At 43.6% G+C, this 13,497-nt stretch overlaps 1 protein-coding gene, 1 long non-coding RNA gene, 14 other non-coding genes and 2 pseudogenes across 16 annotated transcripts; all 18 read left to right on the top strand.

Moving 5' to 3' along the window:
- Nucleotides 1-200: 200 nt before the first annotated feature.
- On the top strand, nucleotides 201-2,922 carry LOC125531353 (uncharacterized). The gene is made up of 2 exons (XR_007293169.2): nucleotides 201-515; nucleotides 2,653-2,922. It is a non-coding gene; the product is annotated as an uncharacterized LOC125531353 (long non-coding RNA).
- On the top strand, nucleotides 1,207-1,342 carry LOC125533372 (small nucleolar RNA snoR77). Its single transcript, XR_007294252.1, has one exon. It is a non-coding gene; the product is annotated as a small nucleolar RNA snoR77 (small nucleolar RNA).
- LOC125533373 (small nucleolar RNA snoR77) lies at nucleotides 1,398-1,533 on the top strand. The gene has a single exon (XR_007294253.1). It is a non-coding gene; the product is annotated as a small nucleolar RNA snoR77 (small nucleolar RNA).
- On the top strand, nucleotides 1,598-1,691 carry LOC125533351 (small nucleolar RNA R44/J54/Z268 family). Its single transcript, XR_007294233.1, has one exon. It is a non-coding gene; the product is annotated as a small nucleolar RNA R44/J54/Z268 family (small nucleolar RNA).
- Nucleotides 2,257-2,349, top strand: LOC125533284 (small nucleolar RNA Z159/U59; annotated as a pseudogene).
- LOC125533405 (small nucleolar RNA snoR137) lies at nucleotides 2,440-2,585 on the top strand. The gene has a single exon (XR_007294282.1). It is a non-coding gene; the product is annotated as a small nucleolar RNA snoR137 (small nucleolar RNA).
- Nucleotides 2,923-3,719: 797 nt separating the features above from the next.
- Nucleotides 3,720-3,855, top strand: LOC125533371 (small nucleolar RNA snoR77). The gene has a single exon (XR_007294251.1). It is a non-coding gene; the product is annotated as a small nucleolar RNA snoR77 (small nucleolar RNA).
- Nucleotides 3,856-3,900: 45 nt separating this feature from the next.
- On the top strand, nucleotides 3,901-4,036 carry LOC125533374 (small nucleolar RNA snoR77). Its single transcript, XR_007294254.1, has one exon. It is a non-coding gene; the product is annotated as a small nucleolar RNA snoR77 (small nucleolar RNA).
- An 85-nt stretch (nucleotides 4,037-4,121) lies between these two features.
- On the top strand, nucleotides 4,122-4,215 carry LOC125533352 (small nucleolar RNA R44/J54/Z268 family). Its single transcript, XR_007294234.1, has one exon. It is a non-coding gene; the product is annotated as a small nucleolar RNA R44/J54/Z268 family (small nucleolar RNA).
- A 578-nt stretch (nucleotides 4,216-4,793) lies between these two features.
- Nucleotides 4,794-4,889, top strand: LOC125533285 (small nucleolar RNA Z159/U59; annotated as a pseudogene).
- A 95-nt stretch (nucleotides 4,890-4,984) lies between these two features.
- Nucleotides 4,985-5,131, top strand: LOC125533406 (small nucleolar RNA snoR137). Its single transcript, XR_007294283.2, has one exon. It is a non-coding gene; the product is annotated as a small nucleolar RNA snoR137 (small nucleolar RNA).
- A 400-nt stretch (nucleotides 5,132-5,531) lies between these two features.
- On the top strand, nucleotides 5,532-5,667 carry LOC125533376 (small nucleolar RNA snoR77). The gene has a single exon (XR_007294256.2). It is a non-coding gene; the product is annotated as a small nucleolar RNA snoR77 (small nucleolar RNA).
- Nucleotides 5,668-5,788: 121 nt separating this feature from the next.
- On the top strand, nucleotides 5,789-5,882 carry LOC125533353 (small nucleolar RNA R44/J54/Z268 family). Its single transcript, XR_007294235.1, has one exon. It is a non-coding gene; the product is annotated as a small nucleolar RNA R44/J54/Z268 family (small nucleolar RNA).
- Nucleotides 5,883-6,807: 925 nt separating this feature from the next.
- Nucleotides 6,808-6,906, top strand: LOC125533276 (small nucleolar RNA Z103). Its single transcript, XR_007294205.1, has one exon. It is a non-coding gene; the product is annotated as a small nucleolar RNA Z103 (small nucleolar RNA).
- Nucleotides 6,907-7,037: 131 nt separating this feature from the next.
- LOC125533282 (small nucleolar RNA Z103) lies at nucleotides 7,038-7,132 on the top strand. Its single transcript, XR_007294208.1, has one exon. It is a non-coding gene; the product is annotated as a small nucleolar RNA Z103 (small nucleolar RNA).
- A 61-nt stretch (nucleotides 7,133-7,193) lies between these two features.
- LOC125533277 (small nucleolar RNA Z103) lies at nucleotides 7,194-7,288 on the top strand. The gene has a single exon (XR_007294206.1). It is a non-coding gene; the product is annotated as a small nucleolar RNA Z103 (small nucleolar RNA).
- Nucleotides 7,289-7,772: 484 nt separating this feature from the next.
- Nucleotides 7,773-8,441, top strand: LOC147992932 (uncharacterized). Its single transcript, XM_087539180.1, has one exon. The coding sequence runs from the start codon at nucleotides 7,773-7,775 to the stop codon at nucleotides 8,439-8,441; it is 669 nt and encodes a 222-aa protein (XP_087395306.1).
- Nucleotides 8,442-13,106: 4,665 nt separating this feature from the next.
- On the top strand, nucleotides 13,107-13,234 carry LOC125533377 (small nucleolar RNA snoR77). The gene has a single exon (XR_007294257.2). It is a non-coding gene; the product is annotated as a small nucleolar RNA snoR77 (small nucleolar RNA).
- Nucleotides 13,235-13,497: the final 263 nt, after the last annotated feature.

Below are 13,497 nucleotides of genomic sequence, written 5' to 3'. Positions count from 1 at the left end.
CTATGAAGATAGTAATATAGCCTAATAAAATGTGATGTTACTAGTCTAAGTTAGACCCCATTGTGACTAGTCTAAGCGGGTCCTCGCCTCCGTCTCAGAAAAGAAAACCTTCACCTCCTGGCACAGCCCACCGCAGCCAACCGGAGGGCGCCACCTGGCACAGCCGAACGTTGGCACTTGCCTTCTCCCGACCGTGTGTGATTTTTGTCTACTTCTGGCAAGTAGATGGGCTCGCTACGTGTGTGGCCGGCCCTTGAACAGGCCGAACACGCCTTCCCGGCCCATTGTTTCTACGAACCCCTCCTCGTCATCCTCCTCTATTTATACGACCAGGTGAACGAACCCTAATCCCCACCCCGCAGCCGCCGCCCGTCCTCCTCGACATTTGCTTTCTCTTTTCTTCCGCCTCTCCTTATCTTCTTGTTCGTTCCTGGTATTATTGATGCGATGAAGAGCTAGTTTCTATTGATCCGCCGTCTTCAATGGCGGCGGCGTGATGCTCACCTTTACTACTGGTTCGTATTCACCGAGCATCCACCTAGCCAGATCTCCCGTTCTTGTTTTTGATTTACTATTTTCTTTCTCTCGATCCAAAGATCTATTCGTGCTAGCTTCTTTTCGTTCCTGGTATCGATGCCATGAAGAGCTAGTACCTATTGATCCGCCGGCTTCATTGGCGGCGGCGTGATGTTCATAGGTTTAGGGTTACCCGAGCATCCGTCCAGCCAGACAGCCCATTCTTGTTCAGATTCAGTTTTCTTTTCTCTCGATCTAAGATCTATTCGTGCTAGATTTGTATGTAAATTTCGTTTTCTCTCGGCGAAGATCCCAGCAGAGAGGTGGTGATTCTCCCTCGTTGAGGCCTCTCTAACAAATTTTTAATCTTCGCACAGTGACGAGACGACGTGGATTTTGTGGATGTGTGATATTCTGGTTCTGTCACATCTGTTGCCACGGATACATCTTTATCATTTAGTATCCAATCTTCTGTTTTTGATCCGAGGGACCTATGGATGGACAGCCCTTCCCGTGCTGTGTCTACCAAGTTTGCCTTCGGACATTATATAGCAAATTGTTCTTCAATTATCTTGCTTGAAACTCTTTTGTGAGATGGAAACGTTTGCTGACATTCAATTTATGTATAATCCAATGAATTTTAGTACCTTAATATTAGTCTTATAAAAAAGACCCAACGAGCGACGATTCAGGCAGCCCCTATGCCCCATTACAATGGCAATGGAGGTGTTGCGTTGCTCGGAGAGTAAACCTTCTGCTCTTCAGATTAGCTGAGGGGGAGCTCTGCTTCCCTCCTTGAAGCTTGTCTAGTAGTCTTAAGAACATCTAATAGTCCTTCATTACAAACTTTGTAGAACATTTAGTCTGACGAGCGATGATTCAGGCAGCCTCTTCACCGTTACAGTGGCATTGGAGGTGTTGCATTGCTCGGATAGTAAACCTTTTGCTCTTCAGATTAGCTGAGAGGGAGGCTCTGGCTTCCCTCCCTGAAGCTGGTCTAGTAGTCTTAAGAACATCATCAGTATGTTTCTCATACCAATTTGATTGATCTGTTTTTTAATTTTCTGGTTGGTGATCCATGAAAACAAATGATGATAGCAAGACAGGGACATCAGAATCCTGAATTTCAGGGTTATGACAGACTACGTCTATAATGGGAATCTCTCTGATGTTTTCGCTTTCCAAGTTAAATTGATCTGCTTTTCTCCTTTTCAACCATTCTTCTTTGGAATACCGTTCACTTTCCCGTTTGCAATTCAGATCTTGGATGACAATGCTCTGCTTAGGGTTGGCCTCATTAAACATTGTGAGTACAGCTAGATAGATCCAGCTGTTACACAATTGGCAACTGAAGCTATACAGGAACAATGAACATGTTCAACTAACCCAAGGCTTCCAGATGGCCCTTTCTGACTTGAATGGAAGCAAAACAACTGATGTAAAAAAACATTAAATATACTATGAATAAATGGGGTCCTTGTGAATGTATATTTGGCTGGTCATATTTGTTTACCAGGACACTGAATGTCAGTTCAATATGTAAAACAAATCATTAAATGGTTCTACAACATTAAGAATAAATCTAGTTTTCAGTCTTGTGATGAGGGATGATTCAGGCAGCCTTGTGTTATTGCATTTTCAGTTTCAGCCTTGTCTGAAAAAAATTATCTGATCATCAATGCAAATGTTTTGAGGGACAATTTCTTTGTGATATATTTTTTACTGGATGTAATGCTGAAAGCTTCCCGATGATGATCAAACTATACTTTCGTTCTTCTGATGTGCTATCTTGGTGCTGTGCGGAAGCAATTTGGAGACCTGAGCTGAGGAAATGCTTGATTATATAGTTCTTACCCAATAATTGCTAATTTTGCTATTTATTCCATGTTTTCTTAGTTTGCGATGAAAAAAATGTTAGTGTTTGTTGCTTCACAACTGGAAGGATGGCCTGTTGATAACAGTTTTGTCATCCCGTAGAGGGAAGCATAGATGAACGGAAACACAAGCCAGCATTAAACAGCACTGCGCTCTATCAAACCGTGTGGTGTTACCTGTCTTCTGGCACATTTCTTAGATTTTGTTCCTGATTTTGTAGCTGATAAGAAAGCCAGCATTACAGTGCTTTGGATTTTGCAGATGTGGCTGAATGGATATTGCAGTGAAGTAACCGATGGACTGTTATTGCAGTTGCAATTATGTTATTTTGTAAATGCAAATCAAGTGTTGTCAAATTGTTGCATTAGGTGGAAGTTGGGTGCAATGTGCATGGATGGTAGGAATCTGTTTAAACATCACTTTCTTCAAGCAATCAATCAGTTTTGTACTATGATGATCAAACTAAATAGTACTTCAGTTCTTTTGCTTGATGCGCTATTGGTGCTGAAGCAATTTGGAGCTATGTAAAAACAGTTTTGGTTAAATTTTCATATTTTTAGTGTAGTGTTGCAAATGGAAATGATTATTTTTTGTTGTACTCTTTTTGCAGTATTTCTTTCTTGCGCTCCTTCACATCTGTAAGAATACCCTGACATAAACAGTTTTTTTTTGCGGGTGGTAAGCAGTTTTTTTTAAACTGCACACATTATACTAATTTATAAAATGGAGTCAGAAAGACCGACATCATATATGTTTCCAGGAACTTTATAGAAATAACATCAGTTAATAAAGATTATTACGAATAAGTCAAACACCAGTGGTTGAATCTAAATTCTTCTGATCTACAAATTAGCTGAGGGGGTGGCTTTCCTTTCCTCACTGACGCTTGTCTAGTAGCCTTAAGAACATTTTCTATCTGTTTCATACACAATTTGGTTTCTTCTGGCGAAGGTCCCAGGAGAGAGGTGTTGAATGAGTCTTATCTAACAAAGTTTTAATCTTCGCACAGTGATGACACGCCGTGGATTTTGTGGATGTGTGATATTTTTGGTTCTGTCACATCTGTTGCCACGGATACATCTTTATCACATTAGTATCCAAATCTTTTGTTTTTCATCCGAGGGACCTATGGATGGACAGCTCCTCCCGTGCTGTGTCTACCAAGTTTGCCTTCGGACACTACAAAGCAAATTGTTATTCAATCATTTTGCTTCAAACTCTTTTTCTGTGAGAAGTTAACGTTTGCTGACATTAGATTTATGTATAAGCAAATGAATTTTTGTTTCTAATTTTCAGTCTTACAGAACAAACCCAACGAGCGACGATTCAGGCAGCCCCTTTGTCCATTACAATGGCAATGGAGGTGTTGCGTTGCTCGGAGAGTAAATCTTCTGCTCTTAAGATTAGCTGAGGGGGAGGATCTGCTTCCCTCCTTGAAGCTTGTCTAGTAGTCTTAAGAACATCAACTAATATCCTTTGTAAAACATTATAGTTGACGGGCGACGATTCAGGCAGCCTCTTCACCATTGCAGTGGCATTGGAGGTGTTGCGTTGCTCGGATAGTAAACCTTTTGCTCTTCAGATTAGCTGAGGGGGAGGCTATGGCTTCCCTCCCTGAAGCTGGTCTAGTAGTCTTAAGAACATTTTTATCAGTTTGTTTCTCATACCCAATTTGATTTTGACCTTTTTGTTTGTGAAATGGTAGTTGAATTCTTGGTTGGTGATCCACGAAAACAAATGATGATAGCAAGACAGGGACATCAGAACCCTGAATTTCAGGGTTATGACAGACTACGTCTATAATGGGAATCTCTCTGATGTTTTTGATTTCCCTAAGTTAAATTGATCTGTTTTTCTCCTTTTCAATCATTCTTCTTTGGAATATGGTTTTCTTTCTCTTGCAATTCAAATCCTGGATGGCAATGCTCAGCTCATGGTCGGCCTCATCCGCAACATTGTGCATGCAGCTAGATTGATCCAGCGATATATAAAGCAGTTACACAATAGGCAACTGAAGCTTGATAACATTTTCATGAATATGAACAGACATTTTTAATCCAAAAACAATTAACATATTGACCTCGCTCTACTTGAACATGATCTTTATCCAACCCAAGGAGCTTCCAGATGGCCTTACAATGGCAATGGCAATGGAGGTGTTGTTGCTCAATCTGATATTTTGGTCAGTTCAGTACGTGAAACAAATCACTGAGATCAACATTAGCATACAACTAAGGTTGATTCAAAGACGCCACCTGTCTACATCATTTGCAACTGAAGCTTAGCAAAACCTGTGGAATTTTAAGTGTCAGCCTTGTTTCAAAAAAATACTAATCTGTTGAATGTTCTGGGGACAATTTCTTTCTGAGATTTTTTTTCTGTACTGGATCTAATGCTTAAAGCTGTCCGATGATGATCAAACTAAATACTTTCGTTCTTCTGATGCGCTATCTCATGGCATGGTGTGGAAGTATTTTGGAGACCTGAACTGAGGAAATGCTTGATTATATTGTTCTTGCCTTCTTCAAGTTTTGCTATTTTTTTCATGTTTTTTCTGCTTGTAGTTTACGATGGAAAAAATGTTTTTCTGTTTGTTGCTTCACAACTGGAAGGATGGCCTGTTGATAACAGTTTGGTCATCCTGTAGAGGGAAGCATAGATGGATGGAAACACCGGTCAGCATTAAACAGCATGACGCTCTATCAAAACCGCATCATGTTACCTGTCTTCTGGCACATTTCTAACATTGTGCATGTTTCTATTTCTTAGACTTTAGTTCCTGATTCTGTAGCTCGTTAATTTGGTGGAAGAAAGCCAGCATTACATGTGCTTTGGAGGATTAAACTTGCAGAAAGCTCAGTCAGTTTTGTTTAGTGATGATCAAACTAAATACTTTCGTTCTTCTAAAGTTCTGATGTGCCATCTCATAGCTTGGTGTGGAAGAACACCTATGTTTATCAACAGCATTATGCCTACCGCAGTTCATCTCATACCTTGGTGTGGAAGAACACCTATTTTTATCAATATCAATCAGTGCTTGGTCAGTTCAGTACGTGAAATGAATCACAATTTTGCTGGTTCTTTTGCATCTTCTTTTGTGAAGATTCACTTACAGAACTTGATGGAACGAGTGATGATTCAGGCAGCCCTTTGTCTGATTACAATGGTAATTGTGGTGTTGCATTGCCCGGAGAGTGAATCTTCTGCTCTTCAGATTAGCTGAGGGGAGGCTCTGGCTTCCCTCTCTGAAGCTTGTCTAGTAGTCTTAAGAACATTATCCATCTGTTTCAATTCAATTTGATTTTTTTTGTGGAATTAAAGAACCGCATGATTTGGTTTCTGTAGTTTGCTATTTCTTTGCTTTTCTGGCAATAAATTTCTTGTTTGGGGATCAACGGAAGCAAATGATGATAACAAGACAGGGACATCAGAACCCTGAATTTCAGGTTAATGACAGACTATGTCTATAATGGGAATCTCTCTGATGTTTCTGATTATCCCCAAGATAAATTGATCTGTTTTTATGTCTGTTCTTTTTCCATTTTTTCTCCTTTACATTCTTCTTCAGAATCCAGATCTCTTTCCTGTTTGTACTCTTGGCTATTCGGATCTTGGATGCGAATACTTGAAGCAGATCATGGTCGCAATTGTTACACCATTGGCAACTGAAAGCTTAAAAACACATGAATATGTTTGCATCGGAAAAACAGTGAACATGACCTTTAGCCGACTCAAGGCTACTTTTATTCATAGGAATAGAAAAGATGGCGGATTGATATACCTTGCCCATTTGAATCCTATGGAAGCGAAACAAAGGAATTGATCCAAGTGTTTGTTTGATGGAAGCATGGGAATTTTTTGCACATCTTTCCAAGAGCTGTTTTGACTGAAAAACAACCTCATGATCTTAAACTGACTCGAACTGAACATGATCTTTAACTGACTGAACAATTGAAAGCAACCACATCATAGTGGCACATCTATTTATTTATTTATTTTCATGTATTTATAATTGTTCACTAAAAACCATGAATAAATCCTCTGCTCTTCATATGAGCTGAGTGAGAGGCTCTGCTTCACAACTGGATGACTGATCTGTTGTTAACAGTTAGGTCATCCTATAGAGGAAAGCATAGATGAATGGAAACACAGGCCTGCATTAACAACATGGCGCTTTATTGAACTGCGCCCTATTACCTGTCTTCTGGCACATTTTGTAGCATTAGACAATGTGCTTATTTCTTTTCTTGAGATTTTATTTTGATTTGTGATTTTGTTGTTTGTTCCTGCATTCATTTGGTGGACGAGACATAATTTTGATTTGTTGATGTTTTGTTCAGTAAAAAATCAATTCTGGTGATGTTTCATTTCTTTTAGAGTTTTAGTTTCTGTTCTGAGATTGCTTTCTTGTTTTAGATGGAAGTGAGGATCCTTTCCCCAGCTTATCGACTATGATTATACTGTGCGCAAATGTAATCCTTTATCAGAGGATTCCAAGCCAGAAATCTGATCCATCTCGCCCAACAATTTGTGTCCCCCTTTTCTCTGTTGGTATTTTACCTTTGTTTTCTCCGTTTGTAATTCACCTTCTTATTCTTTTTTTTCCGGTATTTTACCTTTATTTTCTGTTTGGATTTGTAAATTGAATGGTAGTGAGGATGCTTTCCCCAAATGATTGACCATGTTTATACTGTGTGCAACTGTAATCTCACCGGGATTCCAAGCCAGAAATCTGATCCATCTTTGGTTATCTTTGCCACCCTTTTTTTTGATTTCGTTTGTTTTCACTAATGAGAAACTGAATGGAAGTGAGGATCCTTTCCCCAAATGATCGACTATGATTATACTGTGCGCAACTGTAATCCCACCGGGATTCCAAGCCAGAAATCTGATCCATTAATTTATGCTTCCTTTGTTTGCTTTGTGCATTTTTTTGCTTCTTTTGGCAATTAGGGTTTATGCTTTTGGCACATTTCTGTTATAATTTTGGTTTAGAGTTGGGTGAACTGTTCTACTACTGTTATTACATTATTTCTATTGGCTGTCTTGGATGCTATTAGAAATCCAATTTCTTATGGCATTGTGCTGAAAATGAGACCCTGAACCGAGGAAACAGTACACCCTCCGGATGGGTATATATTAATCGGCTCGTCATCGGCCAGGCATGGCGCGTTCTCTGCCTTGATAGTTATTGTCCTTATGTATCCGCCGATCTGGCACCGCCGCGGGCTGAGGCAAGGCGACTCCACCTTCCCGCAGCTCTTCGTGTTGGCGGTGGACACACTTGGGAGGTTGATGCGCCACGCCCTACAGTCCGGCATCCTCCAGCAGCTACACCCCGTCGCGCCATTCCGGCGATCTCTCTCTACGCTGACGACGTAATGCTTTTCTGCCATGCCACTCTTGAGGAGATATCCGCTGTCAAAGGCATCCTGGACGTGTCCGGCACGGCATCGGAGCTATGGGTGAACTACTCCAAGAGCTCGGTCACGATCATACATGGCGATGACTCTGCTGCGGGGCTGGTGGAGCTGCTTGGGTGCCCCGTCGCGACCTTGCCGGTCACCAACCTGGGCATCCCGGTAACCACCCGCCGCCCCTCTACGGCCCAGCTGCAACCCCTCGTTGACGCGGTGGCGTGCCGGCTCCCCTCGTGGAAGGCTTGGCTGATGAAGAAGGCCGGACGGCTTGCGCTTGTCAAGTCGGTACTCAACGCCATGCCTATCCACCAACTCCTCGTGCTTGCGCCCTCGAAGAAAACCTTAAAGCAGCTCGAGAAGATCCAGCGTGGGTTTCTATGGGCTGGCCGTGTGGATGCCCACGGTGGTCATTGCCACGTGAATTGCCGACCGCTTGAGTATGGCGGGTTGGGCGTCCGGGACCTGGAGCGCACAGGGCTCTTGCCATGGTTGCGCTGGCTATGGCTTGCGCGCACAGACACGGACAGAGCATGGCAAGGGCTGGACCTGCAATTCACCTGGGAGGAGCGCGCGCTCTTTTACGCCTCGACGACCATGGCCCTCGGGGATGGAAGGACCGCACTTTTTTAGGAAGATCGCTGGCTTGGCGGCCAGGGCGTCCCTGAGCTCGTGCCCATGCTCTTTTAGTGCATCCCAAAGCAGCGTCGAAAGACAAGAACGGCGGCGGAGGCCATGACCAACAATGGCTGGGCGCGTGACATCCAAGGTCTGCTTGGCCTTCCTGAGATCGGTCAGTATCTCAAGCTTTGGCACTTGGTGCAGCACATTCAGCTGTCCAACGAGCCGGACAAGCTACTTTGGAGCTGGACCACCAGTGGCACATACACGGCCCAGTCATGCTACCGGGCAACCGTCCATAGAGTGAAGTTCTTTCATTGGCTGGCTTGCCAAGACTGCTGCTGGACTGCCGAGCGGCTCGCGCGCCGCGGCCTGCAGCACCACCCGCGATGCATGCTGTGTGATCAGGAACCGGAGACGATCATGCACTTGATGCTCACATGCCCATTCACCAGGCAGACCCAGGAACCGGAGACGATCATGCACTTAATGCTCACATGCCCATTCACCAGGCGAGTGAAGTTCGAAATAAACCCTGAGATTGTAGAGGTCGACGCAAATGAATCCTGACCTTCAAATCCCTGAAAGTCCATACCCTTACCTCTCTGATCCCCGTCTATCCTAACCCTCGATATGTTTGGTACACTGGGAAACACATAATCCTGATTGGGAACTCGCTTCTCTCAGTGTTGCACCGGTCAACACATCATGGCTATGGAGAACTAGTTTTGTGTGCTAGCTATGTTCACCCGGGCGCGCTACTGGATGCGGCCATGCATGTGCGTGTATGCTCGTGATTTTCCTAACCCAGTCCTTCAAGAATCTATCAGGCCTCATTGCTTGTGTGGTTTATGCTTTTGCAACGGACAGGTGCAATTTTTTCTAATGATTGACGACATACTATCACCACCATTGGGTGTACATCGCTCGTCAAGTCCGTCATCACCTCCCAAGCAATTTACTCCATCATCCCTTTGGTCGTCTCCCAAAGCACTTTGCATAATCTCAATAAGATGGAGAGGGTGTTTCTCTGGTCCGTATCAGACAAGACCACTAGGGCCAAGTGCGAGGTCAATTGGGAGGTAGTATGTCGTCCCTTGGAATATGGTGGTCTGGGTGTCCTCAGCATTGAAAAATTTGCGCGTGCTCTGAGACTGCGGTGGCCTTGGTATGAATGGACAGACCCATCCAAACTCTGGGTGGGTCTGGGCAACCCTTGTGACGAGAAGGACCTTGAGTTCTTCTACGCCTCCACCGCCATCATTGTGAGGAACGGAGCGAGAACGCCTTTTTGGAACTCTCCTTGGCTGCTTGGCCGTAAACCAAAAGACATCGCTCCCCTTATTTACGAGGCCTCGACGAGGAAAACATGGAAGGTGAGGGAAGCCTTAAAGAATAATGCATGGATCCTTAAGATAAAGCCCTCAGATATTGTCACCGTCCACCACATCCGAAAATTCTTCACGCTTTGGATGCTCGTGCATGATTTCCACCTTGATGAGCTTGCAGATGATGTGATTGTGTGGAAACATAAAAATGATGGGGTTTACTCCGCGGCCTCAGCCTATAGGGCCCAATTCTTGGGCCTGGTGATATCCCCCTTGGACCGCATGATAAGGAAGAATTGGGCACCACCAAAGGGCAAGTTCTTTGCTTGGTTGGCCTTTCAGGACAGAATTTGGAATGCCAACGGACTTGCAAAACGTGGATGGAAAAATTGTGGCTTATGCCCGCTTTGCAAACAAGAGCCCGAGACTGGGCCACATCTCTTCTTCAAATGTCGTTACATCATCAGACTCTGGAGCATGCTGGTCGCAAAACTTGGCCTTGAACATGTTGATATATCTACATGGCACTTGGCGGGATCCGTTGAGGAGTGGTGGGATAGAAGAACCGGCATGGATATTCCATCACGCAAGGCCATGGCCTCTTTCACCATGCTTGTCTCTTGGGCAATTTGGAACGAAAGGAATGCCAGGGTCTTTTGACATAAAAGTGCACCGCCCCCGATCGTCCTCAACATCATCCTCGAGGAAGCGAAACTATGGGTCGCCGCGGGTGCAAAGAAACTAGGGGAAATCATAATACGCGAGTAATTGTCATGCGGTATTGTATGGACACTTGTAAAACTCTATTCCTCTCTTAATTAATATATGAGGCAAATCTTTTGCCCTGTTTCAAAAAAAAATGTGCTTGCCACTCTCCGCTGCACTGCTTCAGACGCTCCTCTTCCTCCTCGGCTCGCATTCGTGTCGTGTGTATGATAGCGACTAGAAGAAATCGATTGCTTCGTATTGGTGGCTGTATGTAGGTAGCCTCCTAGAGAATCAATCACAAGTTTTGTACGTGCGTGTTGCCCCTCGTGGCATCGCATCAGAAGAAAAACTGAGCCAACTAGCGAATGTTGCTCGCACCCAAAAGTAATCGGCGAGTTGATGCATTGCTTTGGCGACAGTCAGAACTGATTAAGATCTGAGGCCAACAGACGCGGTGGTGGGACTATAACGCCCACCTTCAAGCCTTCAACGGAAATCATGGCTGCCGTCTTCTCGCCCTTCTCGGCCTGTTCCGGCCTGCTCGGGTTGCAGCTTGCTGCTAAGGAGCTTGTCCGGGCTGTCATCTATCGCCGCTGCACCGCATCGATCGGCCGGTGGTTCGCGCCATGCGGGTGGATCGTTTGGGGAGTAAAATTTGTGAGGAACAGAATAAGGAAGGAGATGCACATGACAAGTGGGCCCACGTACTAAGTGACACTTGAAATCAATCCTGGTTGGGATCGCGCCTTTCCTATCACACCAAACAAGATTTTATCCACACAGGGTTTGGATTGACTGGGATTTGTAAATACAGGGTACAAACTTCAGGGATTTAGAGATGAGGGTTCACTTACGTCGACCTCTGCAATCTCAGGGTTTACTTTAGACTTCACTCTCACCAGGCAAACATGGCACGAGGTCCTATCTTGGCTACGCTTGCCGGCGTCGACGCTCGAGCATGATGATTCGCTTATGGACTGGTGGCTGCGCACGAAGGAGTTCACACCGCCCACTCTACGCAAGGCGCTGAAATCCGCAGCGCTCTTGGTCCTGTGGATGATATGGAAGCATAGGAACGCGTACGTTTTTTACCATGTTAGCCCGTCGCTCAATGAGCTTCTAGACACGATCAAGGACGAGACCCGATGTTGGGCAAAGGCCGGAGCTCAAGGGCTCAGGGTCGTTTTGCCATCATCCTGGGATGTCTACTGGCCCCTGACGGCTGTGTAAAACTGCCTCCTAGGAGGATGTAAATTCCCTCTCTTTCCAATGTAATGAAACTCAAAAGCCATTTGCGTTTTCTTGAAAAATTGTCATTATGTATTAAAAGGATCTGCATGCATAACTGGTGTCATCGGTTTGTAAATTAATTCCAGTTTTTGGGTTCTGTTTTATGATGGGCTGAGGTGATGCTAAAACAAGATATTATTGAGATTTTCTTTGATGAATACAAAATCTAATGTTTGTTTTCTTCTATACACTTGCACATGTTTTAACCAGCACTCCATACCATATGATTGTAGCTTTTGCTATGAGTAGTTTTAGTAACTTGGCATCCGATTTTTACCAAGAATGAAGTAGTTGCACTTATAAACCATGTATAACAAACAATGTATAACAACAATATACAATGGGCATCTATACAATACTTGTTCCCATATAAGAATTGTAAATAATCTAATGCCACCGCCTCAAGGCCATGCTTTGCTCCACATGAGCTGCTGCTGCTTCTTCTATCCACTGCTAAGCTTTTGTTCTCAAAGCTTACCTGATCTCACCTTCTTGCTCTCTGTCTTGTCTGAATCCTCAACTGCTATGATGGTTCTCTGTTTCGGCTCCTTCTCCCTAATTTCCCGAGTCATCAAAATATTACATAGGTGTTTGTTCATGATTGGCTTAGGAGCAATTCAAAGTCATCACACTTCAGTAAATGCTAAACAGTATAAGAGGAAAGACATCTATAAGCGTCCGGTAAGCACGTGTCACCCAGAGAATTCTGGGTGCGAAAGGTATTTTACATCATTCAGTGATTCAGCTAGATTCACAGTAGCTCTATTAACATGTGTTTACAACAATGCAATAGCCTTAGGATCACTGCCGCTCTATCACAATGGCAAACTCCTTGTTTTCAATGTCTTTTATCGGCTTTCTCCTTCGGCAAAAGTGTTCTCAAAATCAGCTCTTTGCTCTCTTAGAGTTGAGAGGCCATCCATGTTTAGGCCTCCTTTGGTTTGTAGGAATGTCATAAGATTTCTATAGAATAGGATTTGCATAGGAAAATTTCCTTTGAGACCCTTTGGTTCGTAGGAATGGATTCCTATTCCTATATAGGATAGGAATCAATCCTTCACATTTTGGAGGAAAAAAACATTAGCTAAGACTCAATAGAAAAATTCCTATCCTATGCATCAAATGACATCTCTTTCTCTATAGCATCTCACTTCCTATGATTTTCCTATTCCTACAACATTTCTATCCTATGAACCAAAGGAGGCCTTAGGGTGACAAATAGGAGCAAATAAATAGCATCTCATCATTCAACGACCACACCATATGTTCATCAGTCATCTTGCCTGAAACTCTTCTATTCTGGTGAGATGGAAAGGTCTGCTGATATTCAATTTAAGTTTGGTGAAAGTTCAGGCATCCCCTTTGCCTGATTACGATGGCTATGGAGGTGTAACTTTAGCTCGAAGAGTAAATCTTCTGCTCTTAAGATTATCTGTGGTGGAGGTTCCTTGAAGCTGGTCTAGTAGTCTTAAGAACATTATCTGTTTCATTCAATACTCAATTTTTTTGTTGACGTTCTGACTTGCCAATGGAAAAAACCATATAAATCTTTGACCTGTTCAGTTCAACAATTCAGTTCATGGTGCATTATGTGTACATCTAGATAGGTCCAATGATTGATAGTTGTTGCATCGTTGGCATCTGAAGCTCAAGAACTCATTCCCTTTTTATCAAATAGGCAATGAACATAATCTCAACTTACAGTGAACGTGCTCAGACCTTTTTTCATCGAAATAAACCGA

Source organism: Triticum urartu, chromosome 1A (genome assembly GCF_056163025.1).
Source record: "Triticum urartu cultivar PI428250 chromosome 1A, HENAU_Tu73, whole genome shotgun sequence".
NCBI classification, from domain to species: Eukaryota; Viridiplantae; Streptophyta; class Magnoliopsida; order Poales; family Poaceae; genus Triticum; species Triticum urartu.
This window is presented reverse-complemented; position numbering and strand designations above follow the sequence as displayed.

Bases quoted from the DNA above. Each gene is read 5' to 3' on its own strand.
- LOC147992932 (XM_087539180.1), top strand. From the start codon at position 7,773: ATGCTTTTCTGCCATGCCACTCTTGAGGAGATATCCGCTGTCAAAGGC.